Raw genomic sequence first — 21,608 nt, forward strand, 5'->3', positions numbered from 1 at the left:
GTAAATAGAGAATAGAATAAATTTGTCCAACATTATATTATATATATATATAAGTGAAGGAGAGAATTATCATTTTCTTTTTCTCCATGCGTGTTTCTTTGTTATGTTTGTTTTTTTTTTGTTTTTTCTTTCTTTTTTCATCCCTCCTCGTCATCATTGACTTCGATGAAAATCTTAGTTAACTTCAAAACTACAAATATTTCGCTATTATTATAATAGCTCTTCGTCATACAAACTTCAGCTACAACTTTATACGTGTGTTGCATTTTATATTTAATCAATTCTATTTTATTTCTTCGTAATATCCTTCTTAATCGCTAAGACATCGGTTCTTTTCAATTTTTTTTTTTTAAATTTTAAACCTTTAATGTTCTTACGTACTATGTAGTATATGCATATCCATGGCTTTGTACAAAAGATACAAATAATTAACTTAAGTTACCTTTTATTATTCTTTATTTCCGCCTTTTTCATTATCTCTCTCTTTTACTTTTTGACGATGAAAAGGAATCATTTTAATAATCAATCAACCATTATACATATACTATATTTGTGTGCACATACGCTAATATATATGGGAAAACGCTGGGAAATTTATGAAATCATACCGTTAAACGTATAACATATAATCAATTCTCTTTGGCTGATTCGCGCCTCGGAACTCTTGGCGAACTCCCTAATATTGATTATGGAAAATATAGAAAACGATGGAATTTCGCAAAACGGTACAACAACATTTTTCTTTCTCACGATTTTGATGAATACACAACAGATAACGTGAATAAATAAATCAATGACATGATATTCTTGCTAGTTTCACACGGTACACGTGATAATTAATATATACCCATGTATACATATTAATCAGCTGCAGCCACTCAAAATGTTATCGTATTTATACATATAACTTCAGAAAACAAGTTTCCGACGTGAAGTTACACAGCTATTAGTCGAGGGTCATTTCTACACGACGTGTGAACGATGCCGCGATAAGTTTTTTTTTTTTCTTTTCTTTTTCTTCTTTGTTTAATTTATCTTCAAAGGCTACAATTGTACAGGATGGTCAAAATTTTTTTGAAGACACTATAAAAAATTAAAACATTCACATTCACGAAATGGTCAATGATTTTCCATCAAACGAATCTCGTTTATATTCGACAACGGTTTTAGAAACTTGTCCAAGAATAAATCCCATCCGTAGAGCGTTTAAAATCTTTAGAACAAATAAAAAAAAAAAAATTAAAAAAAAAAAAAAACTAAACGTCGTCGACTCGATAGTTTGCGAAATTTTTACACTTTGCGGACACGGGAAATTTAATTCAAACAGTTTCGAAATTAAAAAAGAAAAATCGTACGTAGTCGAGAAATGGCGAGTTACGTTATGTACAGTTAACGAGCTGCAATCACAGAGCTAGGACTTGCATTTCATCTGAGTATATAATAATTACAGTTACATACACGATCGGTATTACGTATCCTGAACATACGCGTAACACGATTTTGCATATCTTCGCATTTCGGCTAATTTGCCACTTTTGTCAACGTAATTCGAATCATCATTTTTACACTGAAATAATTGCTCGATCGTTAATAACAACCTCACCGTTCTGCTCGATTGGCCTATGATCGAATCGCAGGATAAAAGAACAACTCGCAATATCGGCGACGAAGCTGCAGAATTAATCGTTCTTACACCCTTTTTCTAAGTGCAAACAGATCCTTCTTTCCAAGGATCAGTTAATTGGGTATAAAGTGGCAAACATAGCTTTCATCACTAAACAGACGTCGCTTCTAACTGGATCAGGAAATCCCCTGATCCAAAGGGTTATTATTTTTGGTCCAAGTTATTACATAATCTCACCTTGTATACTCAACAGCAACGCAATGTTAATAAGTATACCTATATATATATATCATTATTATCAAACGTAAAACAGCTACATGCAGATTGTTTTTTGTATTACTATCAAATTTCATTTTTTGTTTCACCTCTTCTGCTTCTCGTTATAATAGTAATAATAATAATAATAATAATAAGAACAACAACGATAATATTTCGTTTATCGAGTATATCATAATAAGTGTAGCAGCGTAATTGTTAATAATAATAATAATAATAATAATAATAATAACAATGACAATAATCGTTAATAATTATCTGTAAATATATATAGACAACTATATAATACTGGATTCCCCACCGCTCGTCTCTCACAATTTTTATTTCACATATATTTATCATTGTCACCTCGTCCCAGTTCCATCGATTTTTACATATACACCTGCATCCTTTTTCACCCTTTGCCTGCAGCGTTAATCGAACCGTGTTTTAAAATCACGTACCGAATCCTTCTCTTCCTAGCTTCGCACCACAGGAGAGAAAAACCCTGCATCTTTTAGGCATATTATAATATATAACCATCCGTAAAATGCCAAAAAACGGAGTGAATTTATAAAAAGAAAAACGAATTAAAGAAAAAACAAAACAAAAAAAAAAAAAAGTAAAAAGAAAACTTGACGATAAGGAGAAGTAAAAAAAAAAATCCCAACAGTAAATTGTCACTAGTTTTTAACCTTGCAGGGCGATTCGTGTAGGTAAAAAATAAAATAAAAAAATGTAAAAAAAAAAAAAACAAACGAAAACCAGTGTAATAACAATAAAAGAAAACGAGAAAAAAATTCAAGATCCTTCACACGTGTTCGTACGATGTGTAATAGGTACAGTCGAAAGTCTTAGAGGCTCTTGGTCCTCCTCCAGCCGCAGCAGGCGTCGGGGGCGATACGTCAACCCTCCGATTCGCTCCATGATAGTTCCATCGCTAGTCGTGGAATGTCGCTGCTGGCCGAGGATTCGTCTTCGCTGCTGGACGCCGATGTCTCCTCGGATATCATCGCTTCGCCACCGGCCTCCTGGGGCCTTAGACCGGGGCTCGGTTCCTGGTTAACAACAGCGGTATTAGCGGCGGGATCGCTTCTGGGTCTTCTTCGTGCGGCGGACGGTGTCGATGTGAATCCAGGCGAGGCCCAAGCGTCCTGGGGCCCGTTGTCGCCGATGGAAACGCTCTTCGACCTAGCCCTGAGGACAACGGCTCGCTGAGGATTCGTCGCGCGCAGCGAACTCTGTCGGGAAACGGTGGCGGCTGTGACGGGCGAGGACGAGGACGGCTGCCGGGGCCTTTTGGGCCTTGAGTCGCTGGGACTGATGCCGCGGCTCGACCCGGAGCGCCGCAGCAAACGGGAGGCCATCGCCTCGGGGGACTCCTCGATCTCCAGTGTCCAGGATACCGAGTCGCTCTTCTCCACCATCGACTTTACCATCGGCGAGGCTGGCGGCGAGTCATCGAGCGAATGGGAGAGGCTCGTGTGCTCGGGGCCCAACGATCTCGTCAGACGTTGCGGCGGGGCCGCCAACTGATTCGCCAGCACCGTGACCACCTCGTTGTTCTGACGCAGCCGCCATTGCAGCTCCTCGTTGTGCTGCGAGAGCCGCTTGTTCTGCTTCGATTCCTGGTGGAACGACTCCAGCAGCACCTTGTTCTCGTGCGATAACTGACGCTCGAAAGTTTCCTTCCTCTGGAGCTGCGCGCGCAGGTCTTCGCTCCGCGCCTCCAGTGCTACCACCTTTACCTCGAGCGCCTCCTTCACCTCCACTTCTCGGCGCAGGTTGTCGTTCTCAGCTCGTAGCGCCGCGATCTCCTGGCTCCGCAACTCGAGCACCGTTCGCAGGGAATCCGCCTCCGCTCTCAGCGCTGCTCCCTGATCGTGGACCGCCGATCTTCGCTCCGTCGCAGCCTCTCGTCGCACCAGATCCGCCTCGTGTTCTGTCCGCAGGCGGGCTATCGTCGACTTCAACTCCTTGGTTGAGTTGTTAAGGGTGTCCTGAAGACGGGCTTCGCACTTTTCGCGCTCGTCTTGCAGCGCTGATTCCATCTCCGTAAGTCGCTGAGCGTGCCGGGATTCCACTGGGAAATCGGAAATCACAGAGTTATTAGATCCGTTTTAGCCTGGCAGGAATAAGGGGTGATATTTGAAAGCTTAGAGTTCGTAAGAAATCTTTCGCGATGCGATTAGGGATGTATTGGGAGTTGAGCATTCTCAACCAAAAGTGAGTCTCGCCGACGGTATTAAATACTTTGTGATTGGATAAAAATCTGAAAAAATCAACCACAATGAAGATGATAAGAAAATCAAATTTGAATAATAATAATGTCCAGAAGTTATCAATAAATTGTTTCCTATAAGATTCAATATCTAGAAATTTGGTACGGAATTTACTAATGCATAGTTTAAATTTTGAACAAACTTGAATATCATAAAATGTGAGAGAATTTTACTTTGAAATCATTCATGATCTTCGTCGTCGTTGTAAAATCGTTAGAAGTCTTATGGCACTGTTCCAAAATGCTGCAATTGGTAAATTTACGTTCTGCAATCGACGACGACGTTTTTACATTGCTGACCGCATAAGCCGGCTGTCTTAACTCTATCCATCAAAAATGACAAATCATTACAAACTCGTGAAAAATTGCAATCAATAAATTGTTTGTACTCAATATTGAATCCAATTTCAAATGAAGTAGAAAAAAGTTATTATTACCTGCGTGGTGTCCTGTCTATAATTTTTCAAACTTACGAAGTTAATTATTTTTCGTTAATTTGATGACAAGATACTCAAATTCGACAAAAATCTATGAAACTATATAATCATGAGCTACCATGATTTTCTTAAAAATGGAAAAAAACCAAATACTCAAATTGTATACTCAAAGGCTTAGATGTCAATTTTTTAGTTAAAAATTGAACAGATTAGTTTGATTTCACTCCACGACGGCTTACTTTTAACGGGAAAACTATTTTTCACAAACTCAATATAACAGATTTCAATTTTCGTCAATATCAAATGTAATATTGTTATTTTTTTGGTCATAAAATCAATAACGATCACCAGCTGCCCTTAAATCGCGACGATTGAATTGCCGTCATTATTATCCATAAAATCTAGAGCATCGAAGGTCGAATATTGATGGCCCATATCCACGAGTAAATCGTTATCGCAAACAAGCCTCTACAAACGTATATAATAAAATTACGTTCTCGACGTATTACTTGCTACATAACGTAGTTGCGCTACTATTGTACGTATCTAGTAGTAATCGCGACCGCGTGTTTGACCCGGTAATACATTCCGCATCTTACACCGCGTGTAGAACGACAGGCCGTTGCACATTATAAAGTGCAGTCTAAAAAGTAACCAATTGATCCACTTAACCCGCTGCTTTCTATTCACACCAGCCTTACGATAATTACACTTCGTTAGGATCAATCGTAAAATTATACCCCGTGACATTAATTATATATTATACATATAATACGTTATATAATAAGGAGCGATTAATTATTCCGAGAGAAGATACTGTAAAAAACGAGAATTCCACGTTAATACAATCCGGCCGAGATCACACGCTCGTTAATTATTTAATTAATTATCCTACGGGCAATTAATAAGCGCGCGACGACGCAGCCGAGCAATTCAGGAAGTGACGTAAAAAAATCATTCGTACGTCGTCGAGTCGCAATTCGTACCTGCGCACGCTTCCCATAGCGGTAAACTGACTGTACTTAATACACCAATTCGACGAATGTAGATGTACCTAAGAATTTTGTATTCATACGGCGTACGAGGAGCGACATTTTTACCGATCGCCGAGAGTGGGGTTAAAAAAAAAAAAAAAAACAGATACCGACAAGAAAAACGGTCCCGACTTTTCGATCCGGCCCAAAATTTCATCCAGCTTGAAGTCGTTCATTACTAATTCGACCTAGCGGGGAAATTTATAGTTGGCAGAACTTGGCGAGACTGCCTGCGACCGGATAAACGGAATTACGACAGCGATTTAGCGGCGTAGAGACAAGTTCGCTGACGAGGAAACGGAGACGGGACTTACGCTCAGCTCGTAGATTATCCAGGGCCCGTTTTCCTTCGTCGTGTTGCTCGGTTAACTGTTGTTCAACACGGCGATATCCGGCCCTTAACTCTTCCGCTTCGAGCCGTGCCTCCAGCCATTCAGTCTTCATCCTCTCGCAGTCTTTCTTCAGTCTCGGTGCTGAGAAGCCATCGAGCTGTTGTCGCATGAAAGAGAGAGAAGAAAAAAAAATAAAAATAACAGAGGTAGAATTATTGCCAGACACGAAATTAAAACGCCGTTCGTTTTTTATTTTTCATACACAGAAACCGAATTATTTCACTTCGTTCTGCTGGAGAATGTTTTTTTTTTTTCAAACGATAATTTCAGGGTTAAATTCTAGGGAACTTGGTTTATTTTAGTGCGCGATCAATTCTGTACGTTATAATTGGTACGATTATTTGAAACGAAAATTAGAAAGTCCTGAATTCAGATTTATAACAAACCGTGCGGATAGTAAATTCCACGTGACGGATGGATTGGAAATATTTAAGTGTTTTCAACATTTGAATACAACGCCAGCTGACGATGACGAAAGACGAGTTCATCGATCTGATGATCAAGGTTCTGGGATCTAGACTCACAGAACGCGATCTTACGTCAAGCGTTAATTAATTTATACAAAGTCAAACTATCTACACGTGTACGTTATAAAATTATTTTACAACGAAATGCCGCTTTTGTCAATGAACGTGATTATAACTACCATCGTTCTAAATCTTTGTGCGAGCAATGTCGGTAAAAAGTATAAAAACAGCTACGCAGTGTAATAATTTCAAGCCGACTACACGCGTCTAAAGTGCACGAAATCGGTCCAAATCACAAATGAAAAAGTCTTCGTCCAGTTGAGAGAACAACCGGACAACTGTTTGCGCCTCAGTTTTTTCTTTTATGAAAAAACGAGGAAGAACTTTGAAACGAGCGGGGAAAACTACGCGTCTGCATTTTAATGCGCGATGCTTGTGTTATAATAATTAAGGTCTTGCTCATTACGCTGCGCTAAAAATCTACGACTAACGGCTGTGCGATAATTATAAACAAAGTGTGCGTAAAGAGTTGTCGTGCATGATTCGCACGTTTGTTTCGGTTGCATCTCGTACGCTAGAGATGGCTACGAGTATAATTATAAATAACGCGTTTTATTGCGGATATGAAAATATTGATGCAACCTTGCGTGTTTGTAGTATTACATGGTAAAGTGAGACGGGTGAGTAGACTGCGGATTGTGTATAATTAAAACCATTGTACAAACAAGCATCCGTTCACCTCACAAAAGCTCTCGGTGTGGTAATAGTTTACTTTAGAATCGTTCGATCGGAACGATAACAGAAAAAAAGAACGAAAATAACTCGGCTAAAGACACCCGGAATTATCGTACAACCGGTCCAAAATTCGGAACAGATTTATTTGTTTTTTTTGTTTTTTTTTTTTGTTTCGATTTTTGAAAATAAATGTTTTCTTCTTACTCGTATTTTGAAATGTAGCTGAATCGAAGTGTGGAAAACCCCAACATGTATATTTCCAAGATCACGATATTTATTTCAACCACTTTATTTATACCGGCAAAGTGAAAAAACGGACGTAATATTTCGCTCGATACCGAAATTATTTCATTGCCCAATTTTGCGAAGAAAAAAAAAAACTCGCAGAATAATTCAAAATACAAATATTCGTCAAAATCGAGACATTTTATTTAGGTTTTTCGTAAAGATCGCAAAATTTCGCGCATTTCAATAGTTTTTCAGTGTCAAAATTGCTGAGCTGGCGTCTCGGTCGATAAAGCAGATAATTATCATCAACCCCTAGAAAAGGGTTAAAAAAAAAAAAAAAAAAAATGAAGAGACGACTCACCTGGTGAGCGAGGTACTGCACGATGACTGACAAGGCCTGGACGGAGACCTCGGCTTGTTTAAGGTGGATGTCCTCGTGTGTTGGGTCAGTCTGATGGGCCTGTTCCCGCGTCTCGATGGGCCCCCTAATCGGTGCAGGGGTAGGTTCCTTGGCCCCGCGATCTGCAACGAATGTAACCGGACCCATAACCATCTGCGGTCCGGCTGACAGACCCTTTGCCGTTACGATTTTTCACCTCAATCGTTTCCTATCCTCCAATCTTATGTTTATCAACCATTGAGATTCTTTCTTTATCACACTCTAAGATCGTCGCACAATCGCAGTAGAAAAAACTTCCAGCAGAATAAAATCCTCCGAGACATTTGCTCATTGTAATTTTTCCGCACTGTTTTTATCGGGGAAAACATCACGATCGCGATTTTCATCTTCGTTCAGATACGGCTATTAAAATTTCAATCCCGTTTGTTTAATTTTACAAGCTCGAATATCTGCGCAGTTTTAAAAGTGGCTACGCTGTTAAAAATTCTCTCGGACGGATGTTTATTTTTTCTTCTTCCCCAACCGTTACATTTGCCAATCTTTATTTTGCGCACGCGAAAAAAAGTCTAACTCAAGTGGATAGGATACATATAATACATATGTTCCAACTTATACGTTACAAATATTTTTAAACATCCATCGGTCGAAGTTTCATGCTCATGAAAAAGTTCGCAACTACTGGCTTGGCTGTAATGATATTTAAATTTTCCTTTGCCAATTTTTCACACATGTTCATTAGCATCTTCTCAATCATTCGTATCGATTAATTTGTATCCTCTGCAGAGCAAGTATTCAGCAAAATTGACGAATTTTCAAGATGTTGGTATACTGAAATTACATTGTATGCAAGTGAGACAAATTTTAGAAGTACGAGAAACAATCGGTAGGAAAAAGAAGAAAAATTCGATGCGACGGTTCACCGATTTCTTAATGTTACGTGCAAAAAAAAAAATGATCTTATATTTGTTTGAATTTCGACCAACGTTGATTCCTATTTCTATAAAAAAAAATCCATCAGAGAATTAAAGGTCCGCACGTTAAGCACATTGCACAACACACCTTGACGCACAAATCAACACTTAATAACTCGTCAGTTTTAAAGGTGTGAAAAACCGCTCGATATGTTAGACGAAAATGAATCCGAAATCGTTAAGAATCGTTCGATCCATTGCCTTCGAAGTTTATCACCGAAAAGTCGAACATGACGGAAAACCAGGCGAGCGAGGAATCGACACGGCCAAATTTTCGAAAAAAGCATGATCAATGATCACGATTCCCGGCGAACGCGGGCAGGTCCCCATCCTAATTAGCCGCGGGCCTAATTAGTCAGGATTACTAAACGGGCGGCACTGAACGAGCGACGTCGTAGATTCGTAGGAGAGGGCTGATCGCGGCGGCGGAGACGCGCGCAAAGTCGACGTCGACGACGACTGAATTAGCGCGAGCCGTCGCTTCATCGTCGAGTTCTAAGTGGTCGCCGCCTCCTCGCGGCCCCCCTTAAAATCCGTCGGTGGAGGGGCCCCGGGATCGACGAAGGGGGCGAAAGACGTCGCGGTTCGACCGCCGCCCCCCGATCATCGGGGCTGACCGGAGGCGGCGGAAAGATGGCGGGCTATTTAAAAATAGACGCGCGGTGCTCCGAATAAATTTATACTTATTTATTTATATAATCTACGAGGATTATACTTTCGGTGTCTGTATGTATAACGATACCCACTGCCTTCAACAACCCAGGATCGCGACTCTGGGCACAATAGCTGTTGTACAACTTCGGTGATCGTCAAATAAAAAAAAAAAAAGATAGCGGATACTTTGACGAAATACAGTTTTTATTTGTTAATCGACTGGCGAGTCGTCTGCAGATGTAGGTATTTATATATTTATGCTTTTTTCGTATACTGTTATACGAGAACGTTGTTTTCTGTGTGTAATCGATGTTTAGTTTGCTTGTCCGGCCTTTTTTTTTTTTTTTTCTTCGTTTCTATATTCATTTTATTAACGACAGTCTCTTTTATGCCCGTCTATAATTCTCCCTGCAAACTAAAATATACCCCTTTCGTTATACGCGGCGTTGTTGAATTATATACATAATGTATAGATATACTTGTATACTTGTATTTTATATCAAAGAAATATTAGTTGCTGCTACTTACGAAACAAAGTTCGTACAGCATATATAGATGACCCAAATTGATCATCTATTAGTTCGCATTAGAGAAACAGGATTTATTTTTACACGCGCGATTAATTGTGCCTCGCATAAAATATGAGATGGATCTTTTTTTTTTTTTAGGTTTTTCACATAGGTGAATAGGGAAAATACGGATTCAAAAACACGATGAATTATTTGACGAGACACTTTGTTTTTTGTATCAAGGGGAAAAGTCTTATTGACAATGAAACTTATTTCAGTTCATTGGTTATTGGCAATTTATCGTAGGTGTATAGATAAAAAGGTTTCTCTGAGATAAAATATAATTGCTGTTCTGATTATAATATTTTTAGAGTTTTAATTTTGGTAAAAAAAAAAAATTGATATTACCTATTATTATGCGACAATGCTGTACTACATTCATTATTTTCGGCAAAATTCTAAACTCTGAGAGTTTAAATCGAGCAACTTCTCAACGTAGAGTTTCGAGTTTAAAAAATACTGATCTATATATATATATATATAAGGATACCTGTAAGTAGATTAGAAATTGTTTCAACACAGAAAAGTAATAAAAATGTATTTAAACACTATTAGGGTTGAGTGGGAAATTCGGTGAAACTTTCCCATGTAGAATTTCCATAATTGTACCGTGTAAAATACAATGCGAACCCGTATATTGTAATTAGTATTACATGGAGTCGAGAGCCGAAACGCGAAAGTACCGGTGTACAAGAATTGTTAATTCGAATCGTTGGAAAACCCGAGGCCGAAGAGAAAAAGATAGATCGTAGAAAAAGTGAGATTGAGAGAGAGAGAGAGAGAGAGAGAGAGAGCGTATAACAAGTGTTCATGAATTTATGTGTGTACACAGAACTTCGCGTTATCTTCGCTCTTGAATTAGAACACACTCATCAGCCACTCCGATGAGCTCCAGACTGTAAAGAACGGCTCCAAGTTTTAATTAGGAATAAAGATCAGGCGGTGAATGGATAGTTAACGAAAATATGCACGCGATGTAAATCAAGGAGAACGAAAATAAACAGAGGTTCCATTAATTGTGAATGAATAGAAAGAATTGAATTTTTTGATTCGCTTCCTCGCAACGGAAAACAGAAATAGACAAACAGAGAATGAATTTCTTGACACAGCTATAAGACGAGTTGGGAGTATTATTATTATTATTACTATTATTATTATTATTTCTGTCAGAATCTGGTCCATCCTGTGCCAAATCGTCTATTGTATAGGATGTAGACGCGCATATGTTGAGTGATGAAATGAAGTCTTACGAAAGAGAGAGGTATATATCTATTGGAATATTCACATATAGAAATGAATACTATACATGTGTCTATACTTTTGACCTCTGATCGATGTAACTTTCGTCGGGTGAACAGATGGCCGTTTTTGTTCGAAACCGGACCTCAGGCGATATAATATTATTATATCAGGTGTCGATGTAGCGAGAGCAATAATTTTGAAAAAGGAAAGCGGAAATGGTAATTTGTAAAAATGTTTAGATGATATATCGGAGCAATAAATATCAATCACGTATATTTACGGTTTGTATGGGGCGTTCCGGATCCATTTATTATCACATTATAAGGCCTCAGCTTTTTGAAATAAGTGTTAAAAAAAAAAAAAAAGTATCATTTTATAAGAGAAGTTGTTCCTTTTAAAAGTTCAGAAATAATAATTCACGATATAACTTGTGCCAAATAAATTTTCGACAATACTCCTTCAGCGTAAATGTAGTGAAAAAGAACTTGGCACGATGTTTTTGCCAAAGGGGATAAGCCAAAATTTTATCTAGAAATAGATTTCATTCAATTTTCTAACTTCTTTGATAAATTACGTTTGTCAATTTGATACGTCACGACATTGCTTCCGGCCACAAGCATCTCCGTGGAAAGGAAAAAAGACTTCGAAATTCAAACACATGACCTAAATTGGCGAATCTGTACAGTTCGAACTTACTTCCTAGAAACTCGGCTTTCCTTCTAGATCGAGTCGAGAAGCGAATACGTATCTTATAAATTTCGTAAGTAGCAGCCTAATGCGAATGACCGATCGATTTGCGCGCAAAATTGCCAGTCATTAACGTATTTCATACATAGATGATTTTCCACACGATGCGGCAGTAATTCGCACACATCCAGACTTTTCGATACTCAACTCGGACTCTCGTATAACACGGTGAAAGCCACGACTTTCTTCCTCGAGCCGAGAAGCAGCGGATATTTTTCCATGGCTTTGCTTTCTGGATTTGCTGGAGGCTCTTTGATCACCTGGATGGATAGCGGAAGAGGGGATTCCCGGTACCAGAAGTGCACAGCGGGCTTCCCATAAAACGGACTTCCCTGCGGTAAAGATTAGAAACCTCAAACGGCGCTCAGCGATGCTCCCGTAATTAGTGGATTTTTTTTCGATTTGTTTTTTGACCTTTTTTCCCACGCGAAAAATTTTAGATCCAAGGTATTCCGTAATCGTTCTTTCCGAACCGAAGTACTCGTAAGACTTGAAGTGAATATTTTGAAAATTTTGGCTTTTCGTCGGATAAATATTAGAACGTAATTTTAGTAGAGAAGTTTAAGTTCTTCGGGGAATAATTACTATTTTAGGTCGACTTCTTGAAGGGATGGCATTTCGAGTGTTGAGTCAGTATATTCTAGATATGCCGCCACTTTCGGTGTGGATAGATCACACATCGAGCAACCGAACGTGAGATTTTGTATGCATGAGGCACTTGCAGCGTTCAAATATTTTTTTTAAATCTTGGCCCTTGACCAGCGCCAGTTCCTAAAGTTTATTCTAGAGATATTACGTCCAGCTTCTCTAGTAAATGAGGAATTTTATTATAGACGAGGAGGCTAGGATCGCTTGAGAAAACCGGTTTAAATCTGCTTTGAAATTTCAGCTGGTATACATATATAATGTCCCGTTCGAAAAATTAGAAAATTGAAAAATTGACAGGTTGAAATCAGCTTCCGCCGACTTTTGTGTTTCATTTCGTGTTTACACGTGGCTGTCGAGTGACCGTTTCGAAGTGAAAAACGAGGTGACAAGGTCTGATACAGTGTCGCGGACTCGTTTCTGGATTCAAAGATGCACCGGGCATGTTAATTTCACGCGTCTTTGGATGAAGAAATACGCGCTGCTTTAGGACGGTCGAATATCAATCAGGGTAAAATTGTTTCGAATCCAAAACTATAAGTTAGCGATATGCCGACGAAGCAACGAAGCAAGAACATATACCGTCGACGTGTCCGTCAAATTAATCTGTATACAAAATTTGACACACTGTTGAAAAAATATGCACTTCATTTTGACACGATTTGTAATTTCTTTTTTTTTTTATACTCAATTTCGCGTAAATCAATTATAAAAATAACTTGCGCGCTCGATTTGACTGGTAAAGAATTTCGACACATCTACGATTTTGATCAAATTCAGCATATTCGTACAAATATATTAATTATATCGTTAAATCGTTCGAATTAATTAGAGAGCGTGGACACGCGTTATTCTCGTATAGAGTTATAAACCAGAGATTCGTCTGCGCAGGGATCGCTGTTCGTGGTGTAGATTTAATTGGAATGTAGTGTTGAATAAATAATTGACCTTTTGACCGCTTATTACAGGACTGATGCGAGATGAGAAGATTATGTTTACGATGACGATGACGCGTTTTTGTCAAGCGGTGAATGAAAATGAGTAGAAAAAAAGAATTGATCAACAACGCGTCTTACACAGAATATCTTGCGAGAAGTAATTCTTGACCGGTTTGCAGGCGCCTTATGGTGAGACGAAAAGTACGTATTCACTTATAATTGGAATTGTCAATTCCAACACAGACCCTTTGTCGTTTTGTTAGAAGAGCGTAACATCTTTCATTTGAACAATTGATCACGGCGAAGAGGGAACAGCATATATATATACATATATATACACATGTCAAAACAATTTCTACTGCGTATTACATAGCACCATGGTGATTTTTTTTTTTTTTTTATATCTCTCATTCTCTCTCTCATCCTTGTCTTTCTCTACCTCCTTCTTTTTGCTTTGCAATAAGAAGCCGACAATGAGTGCCACACGTCTATCTCGACGAATAATAATTGAACGAATTGTTACTCTCATCCAGTGCCGAGATGATGCGTATCATTGTCGAAGCGACGACAAATCCCCGCCGGCAGACAACTGATAAACCGGAAGGGAGTGTCGATCCGTTGTATTGGAGGCAGATATACAATATGCTATACTTTACAATTAGCAAACATGGCGGCTACTCGCCAATTTATCGTCTAGCGCAATTAACGATTCACGACTTTTTGTTTTTTTTATTTTTTTTTTTATTTTTCTTTTGTCCATTCTTTTTACAGATTCGTATCACGCGGCGATATGCAGACGCTTCGGTTTATTTCAACATCGAAGTTTAATCGGACCAATAAATTACACGCCCCAAACTCAACGATTTTTTTAGGAAATAATTTGATGGTTTTACACGATCTGTAGGTTTTTATTTCGATCTTTCTCAACGACTGATACATTTCATTTTCACGTACCGTAAAAAATTTAATTTTTAATCACGTACTTTTCAATTTGCTGAAGTAGTTGTATTTGTGAAAGCTTGCAGAAGTTATAATCTACAAAATTATACTCTCTTATAACCCGGCAGGGGTAAAAAGTGAATTTTGCAATTTTAAAAGTAATTACGCTACTGCACCAATAGTGAAAAAAATTTCAATCAATTTTTAATCTACCATATGGGATTCGAAAATACTGAAAAATTGACCGCTGATTCCAGAAAAAATCACAGATCAGTCAGAAATTTTTATAAAAATCGACAACTGGGTCACAAATATAATCTCTAGACCATAGACGGTTTAGAAAATAAATTGGTATCAATTTGTACAGGTGTCATTAGATTAAAGCGATTTCGTGTTCGTTTTTTATTATTATGTAGATAGTCGGATACATTAAATTTCTCCACCCATATAGTATCGTGATCAAGCAATAAAAATTATGAACTTTCAGAGACCATATGTTAAAGTGAATGAGAAAATGTGACGATCCGATTCAAACATTTCTCATCAGTCACAGTGAAAAAATAGGTTTCTTCTTTCTTCTTGGAAAGTTAGGTGTTCAATTGGTTCGACTAAATCTCATTGTTTGATTAACAATGGGAGAAGCCAGTCCATTTTTTGTCTAGCATAACCAAAAGTGTAATAAATATTTCGTATTATAGTGACCGAATGATGACTAGATTAATTCATTTATTTAACAAACAAATTTGAAATGAGTTTACCGACCCGTCGAAATAATTTTATAATCTAAAGCTCCATTTAATAATCAGAAATATTCAGGAGGGCAACTGTTCCTACAATTGTCACGTAAAATCTAACGACTGCCCATAAACCGCGCTGTGAATTTCTCGAGTTGTTAAACAATAAATATAATAACTCAAGGTATGAGAGCAAAACCCATAATACAGAGTGTCGGTAAAACAGAACGGCCATGCCTATTTTCTCATTGCACTTCCTGTCCTCAATTTCATTCATACTGAAATATTTCGCCGAGCCAATGAGCACGCGGGTTGTTAAACGGCGCCGGAAATATGGTTTTGAGTTTCTGACCGTATACGCGTATCTGACAATCGTACTCGGTACTCGCGGCTACCGAGGCGAATGGAAAATATTTTTATAATTATTTCAAGTCACTTACACACCACCAGCCTGCTCCAGGCTCACGCGTTATGATATTACGGAACAATTTGCGCGTTCGTTGACTCTGCTCCGGTTCTTCTGAAAGAGGGGGAAGCCACGTAGTGAGTTATAAGCCTGCGAGTACGTGGTCGAGAACGGTATAATTTTGATCCCGGTTTAACCCTGATTTTTCAGTGTTTTTTGATTTTTCAAAAAAATTTTGACGCTAATTAATACCGTTTTTTTAATTTTCATAATTTTTCCATCGACATGGTACTCAATCGATACGCCAGACTGCGAGTGACGCGACGATCGCCGTGGAATTAAACTTGATTAAAGCTTTCGTCGTAAAAATGCGTGAAAAGCTTTGGAGCGGGGCACGATATAAGGCAGAAAATTCGCAGGCAGTGGCTTGTTCTATTTCGAATATGGAGATATAGACGCCGCAGGGGGTCGTAATTCTGTATTAATATACCACGTCGTCGATTCGGTATATTCGTGGAAGCAATCGAGGCCCTGTTTCCCATAGACGATCGTTGCCTAGCCTCCCGGTAGTTCCAGTGCCAAGAGAAACATTTTAGACCCTGTTATCCACGAACTGACGTAATTCAACGGTTTATACCGTACGACGACGACGATGTGCGCAGGACGTATAAGAGCGGCGTTACACAGTTGGATCGCTTGTAAACTGTGTACTCGTATTTGTGCGTCCGAGATAGGAGAAACGAGCGAGGAAAACTTATCTCGTTGATTTACTTCTCAAACATTGTTACACGGATAGGGTAAAGTCTAATCGGTGCCTAAATCGTTCCGCCCGCGTCACGGCTAAAAAATGATGAGACGGAGTTTAGAATTTGCACTTATCATTTCCTCGAAAATTTGTTGAACGACTTTTTTCCCCGGTTTTCGAGGACTTTCGTTTACCAATAAATCACGCAATATATTATCAGATACCAAAGTCTTTTAGTTCGAGTCACGCGACGATTTTGATTTATTGTTTAAAATTCTGATTCGCGTCATTCTTGCAATTCGCCGTGAAACGGAGGGTAAAAACATGTGTTTCTCTGACAGAAACAGCACTTAAGAACCAGGATGCACTTTTATTGTCAGATCAGACAGGCTGTTGCGCTATTTTGACACATCAAATTCCGGCACTGCTGCCGTTGCAGTTCACCGTCATGTTATTTGTGTCGTTACGCATATAGTTTTGTGATCAGTCTCAGAGCCGGCTTTGAGTGTGTAGGATGAAAATGAGCAAAAGTCTCAAGACGAAAGTTACGTTCTCCGGAAGTTGTAATTCCCGATTTCCTAACCGATCATGCCGACCGAAAAATGCTAACGGTTTTCTATCCGGCTCCTCAGAGACTCGGGAAAAATCACGTGTAAATATTTTCGTCGGTCGTAACTATAGAAATTGTCTCACGCCTCGTTAAAGGAGATTTGTTAATTTTAACGAAAAAAACTGCGTCGGGTGATTTCTCGATATTTAAGTACTTTACGAACGAAGGATGTTTAAAGTCGCTAAAATTCTACGTCTATTGTTTCCTCCTTGTATTTTTGAAAAAACTCTGTAAAAAGATGTTGCTTCATTCACATTCAACTCTATCCACTTCGGCTTGATAATCGTTGTTTCATCACTTTTTTGAGAGATCCTAAACTCAACTGCTTCAAACATTATTCCTGGATACTCGGAACATCGAATTACGTGACGAAACAATAGAGTTAAAATTGTCGAGAGGAGCGAAACGGGTGAATTCTGAATAGCAGATTAGATTCTGAATAGAAATTTTATCAAACGATCCAGACGATTTTTTAATTTTCTTTAACGATCATCCAAATCGTCCGAATCTCATGAAAAAAAGAATTCACAATATTAAAATTGTCAATAGGAGTGAAACAGACGATTTCTGAATGGCAAAGAAAATTTTCAATTCAAACTCTGTCAAACGATTCAGACGATATTTCATTTTCTTTAACGATCATCCAAATCGTCCAAAGTTTTAAGCAGAGTGCGAATGAAGGGAATGAATCAAGGTAAATCGGAGGAAGGAAAGGAGGGCTGAAGGCCTGAGACGTTGTCTAGACGTTTGAAGTTTGCAGGACTGACTCACCCTTAGGCGGAGAGACGCTCTGATTTTTCGGGACGACGTTGGACGTCGATCTCCGCGGTACGGCGGGCTTTCGTGCTGCTGAGGGACTCTTTTCTGCAAAGAGAATGTGCTGAGTGAATGACAGCATGCTACAAACTGAAGTCTGCTTGACACTTGCGGACCGCCCGAGTCTCTTTCTCACACCAACGAGCCTTGCGCGTACACAATTTGTCACACACACACAGTTGCGGTTGGCGGGATTACGAGAAACGTGCATTTTATGACGGTGGTGGGAGTGCGCGGGAAGAAAAAGAGAAGAAAAAAAAAAAGAAAGAAAGAAAAAAAAATGTAGGAAGGTACACGATCTGTACGCAATTACACGTCCGTCGCTTTTGACTTGTCGTCGAGGACGCGTTCGCACATCGTGTCTCACACGAATGCGCTACTTGCACGGAATACGAAACAGTTGGGACGTTTGACACGCGCACTGAGAAAAAGATAATTCTTTTTTTACAGTTATTAGATAATTCCAGAAAAAGGGGTATCGTTACGATAACGGGTCAAATATTTTTTTTTTGGAATCAACAGAAAATTTGCGACAAGTAACTATGTGTTCGGTCTCATTATATAGTTTTTAGTGCTACATTGTCTGGCTGTTGTAATATTAAATTTGTTTGTTTGATCTACTGTAATTTTCAATTAAACAGAACATTACAAACATAAATTTATTGTTGCACCAACATCAAGTTATCCCAATAGTTATAAGAAAGCGTAGTACGAGTGTCCGTAATGAAGATGAATAGTAACGCGTACTAGAATTTCCGGTTACATCTACGAAACTAGATTCTTATCATTAGCTAGAATTATATTCTACGGTAATGGTTAAAAATTGAATAGTAACAACAACTTAAAGTTTCTCTCGGTGCTGGCAGATATATTTTTTTTCCATTATTCATTGCCTGGAAATTACAATTAATTTGCGAATTTTATGTTTCACGTTGTTAAATAGAGTAGTTGGAATCCTTGCACGTATAAAGAACATGCAAATCTTATTTTATAATGTTAATTTCACCCGTAATACCCCGTTGCTCGAATTTATAATTTACATACAAATGGCCAAACAATTGCGGCGTAAACTGTACCTGAGAGATAAAAATCTTTGACTCGCATTTCTTCTTTCAGATGTATCCGGATCGTATTTGGTTATGGACTTGAGGTGCAAAGACCTCGCGCACTTTCTTTTTCTCCATCAATATATACCTTCCGGCTAATGGCTAATGGCACTCTAAACTCTAATCTCTAAACTCTGGAGTTGGCTGCACGAGTTAATAGCTTCGATATTTGCATTTAGTTGAAAATCCAACGGTGGGCGGTTTTATTCTGTTTTCTGTTTATTACTTCGCGTCGGCGAGAATCTTCGAAGAAGAAAGAGTCAAAATTAAAAACCGGAAAGGAGGAAATCGCGCAAGATTTGTGAGCGGCTGCGATAACAATTTTTTTTTTAATTTCCGTTCTCCGCGAACGTCACAAACATAATTTTCTCTGAATAACTATTAACTCATTACCGAATCAACCAATTCGTCTACCGAAAGTCAAACGATTAAGATACAACATAAATTTTTTTTCATTTCTATCTTATTCGTTCGCAACTTTACTGACAACTGACCAGCTGTCGTAAAAGAAATTGATTAACGATTAACGAACGTAAAAAATTGCGGTTGACGTCAATTAGTTACGAATATTTTTTTTCACAATCACAAAACAGAATTTCATTTCATCGCGAACTTTTGTTCGATCATCACGCACAGATTGACGGGTAATGTAATTGAATTTGCGAGTGTCGGTATATAAAATTCTTAATCAACTGTCGATCCCAAAATTTGTAGAACTAAAAAGTACCCGTATTTCGGTAATAACAGACAACCGAAGCTGGAATAAAGTTAGTATAAATCGGAACTTGTAAGGATAACGGCTGTAACGAGAATGAAGAATAAAATCGCGCTGTCTGTAGAGTGAGCGAAAGAATCGGAAGGACGAGAGAGAAAAAAGGAAGAATTTAAGGTAAAAAGAAACCGCGGAACAAGGTTACTCGGACACAGCGTTGAAGCTATCGGAGCAATCGATCAGTCATCGGCATGTTCTTTTTGCATAGCGATGAAGCAGGCTGAATTCTGAACCGATTCTAGGCAAACCACTTAATTATATCGAAGAAAGGAGAAGAAAACACACACTTGCATTCGAAGGTAACTGATCCAGGCGTGCTAGGGTCCAGTAATTACGGGTGCGAAGGTGCAATCCACCAGGGTCAGAAAGATGATCCAAGGTCTGCATGAAGACGACGAACGATTGATCGACAAATGGGAGATTTGGATGTATCGATTTCCCACACGGTTTTTCCTTCACTTCCGGTGCACGATCATCCCGAGCCCGGAAACTCGACGCGACAAACGCACCGCGCAACGAAAGACCGAGGACTACAGTGTAAATACCGGAGGCAGCATCTCAGTGACATGTGTGAGTGAAGGAAGTCCAAAGCGGCGGCGGTGTCTGCACGAAGCTCAGCACCACGTCTATCCGGCAACAGGGACTCGAGACAACTCGAAAGAACTCGAGAGGCAGCTTCTAGTGCGGCCGCAAAGTATCTAACCGGAACCACGCAGCGGTGCTCTCGGCCTCCCCGCCATTCCGCCCCCGCCGCCAGCGCTCCAAAAAACTAGAAACGCGCCGCGTTTTCACGGTCCTGATATACGCAATGTATCCTCGGGGGTTTTCCGCAGGCCGGGCATTTAGGTTTTACGTATACACTGAGAAAAATTTCATTTGCTGTAGTGACTAGAAAAATTCAGTAAAACAGGCGTCGTTAAAAAAACTGTTTGAATATTGTTGGTATTAGGAAAAACAAGGTAGGCGTAACCATTTTGCGCTATCGTCGATCCTTTTTTCGTTATTGCAACGCAAAATCAGTTTCTGAGGTTTACTCTACGGTTTTAGTTGAATAAGGCTTTAACGTCAATTTATTCTTGCACAAGCGTTAAATTTTCGCAACGTTTGCAAGAAAATATAGCAACAGTGATCGTAATGAGAAAGAAGTGACGGATACTAGACTTTCTGGTAACAGCTAGAAAACTAATTTTCATCTTGTACCTAGAACTGTGTTTTTCGATTGTTGTAAAAAATGAAAATAGTCAAGGACCGAGCGGAAGCCGGGAATAAAAATTTCTCTCATTGTACATATAACGCGTACACACGTACGGGGAATTTCATGCGAACCCGACCAAAGTCTGACCCCCATCTTTTCCGATTTGGTGTTAAAAATTTTCTACAATTGTCCCAACTGAGAAACAGTATCGACCTTGAATTTTTTCAAATATTTTATTCAACTTCTCAATTATTTGTAAATATTGACAGTGATTTTGATAAGGACTATTTTCAAAGATCTCAAATAATTCTCAGAATCTGTGTTTTCTGTTCCAAACATTTCAAGACCAAACAATTCAAAGTCAGACGTTGGTTCGATTCGCATGAGATTCCCCACATATAGTCTGTATAAACGATACCTACGATGTGCGTTAATTAGAAGTAATTAGCTGGATTATTGAACAGCCTGTAGATAAATTACTGCACTTTGCGAACGAAGGGTAAAAAGCTCACGACCTTGACTAACGGTGGAGTGAGATTTTGGAAGTTTTGTCTCTGCTGCATGAATAACGTGCGCTCCGAGGCTCGCATTTTGGGTCAGGCTGACCATAAATTAAGTTTGAGGACGCCACTCGACCCTCGAATGGGAATGGGTATGAAGTATGAA

General features: G+C 39.0%; 1 protein-coding gene across 6 annotated transcripts in view; it reads right to left on the bottom strand.

The window, feature by feature from the left end:
• Window positions 1-329: 329 nt before the first annotated feature.
• The window catches only part of toc (toucan), a 71,841-nt gene continuing 50,562 nt past the window's right edge, over window positions 330-21,608 (bottom strand). For 3 of the 6 annotated variants that reach the window (XM_046618600.2, XM_046618597.2, XM_046618596.2), the window contains 4 exons: window positions 17,825-17,917; window positions 7,815-8,017; window positions 5,946-6,120; window positions 330-3,962 (listed from right to left, as the gene is read on the bottom strand). In XM_046618600.2, the coding sequence (XP_046474556.1) occupies window positions 2,785-3,962; window positions 5,946-6,120; window positions 7,815-8,017; window positions 17,825-17,917 (1,649 nt within the window). In that variant the 3' untranslated portion in view covers window positions 330-2,784. The remainder of the gene's footprint in view (window positions 3,963-5,945; window positions 6,121-7,814; window positions 8,018-17,824; window positions 17,918-21,608) is intronic. The other 3 variants (XM_046618598.2, XM_046618601.2, XM_046618602.2) reach the window with 3 other exon arrangements.

Source organism: Neodiprion pinetum, chromosome 3 (assembly GCF_021155775.2).
Source record: "Neodiprion pinetum isolate iyNeoPine1 chromosome 3, iyNeoPine1.2, whole genome shotgun sequence".
Taxonomy (NCBI): Eukaryota; Metazoa; Arthropoda; class Insecta; order Hymenoptera; family Diprionidae; genus Neodiprion; species Neodiprion pinetum.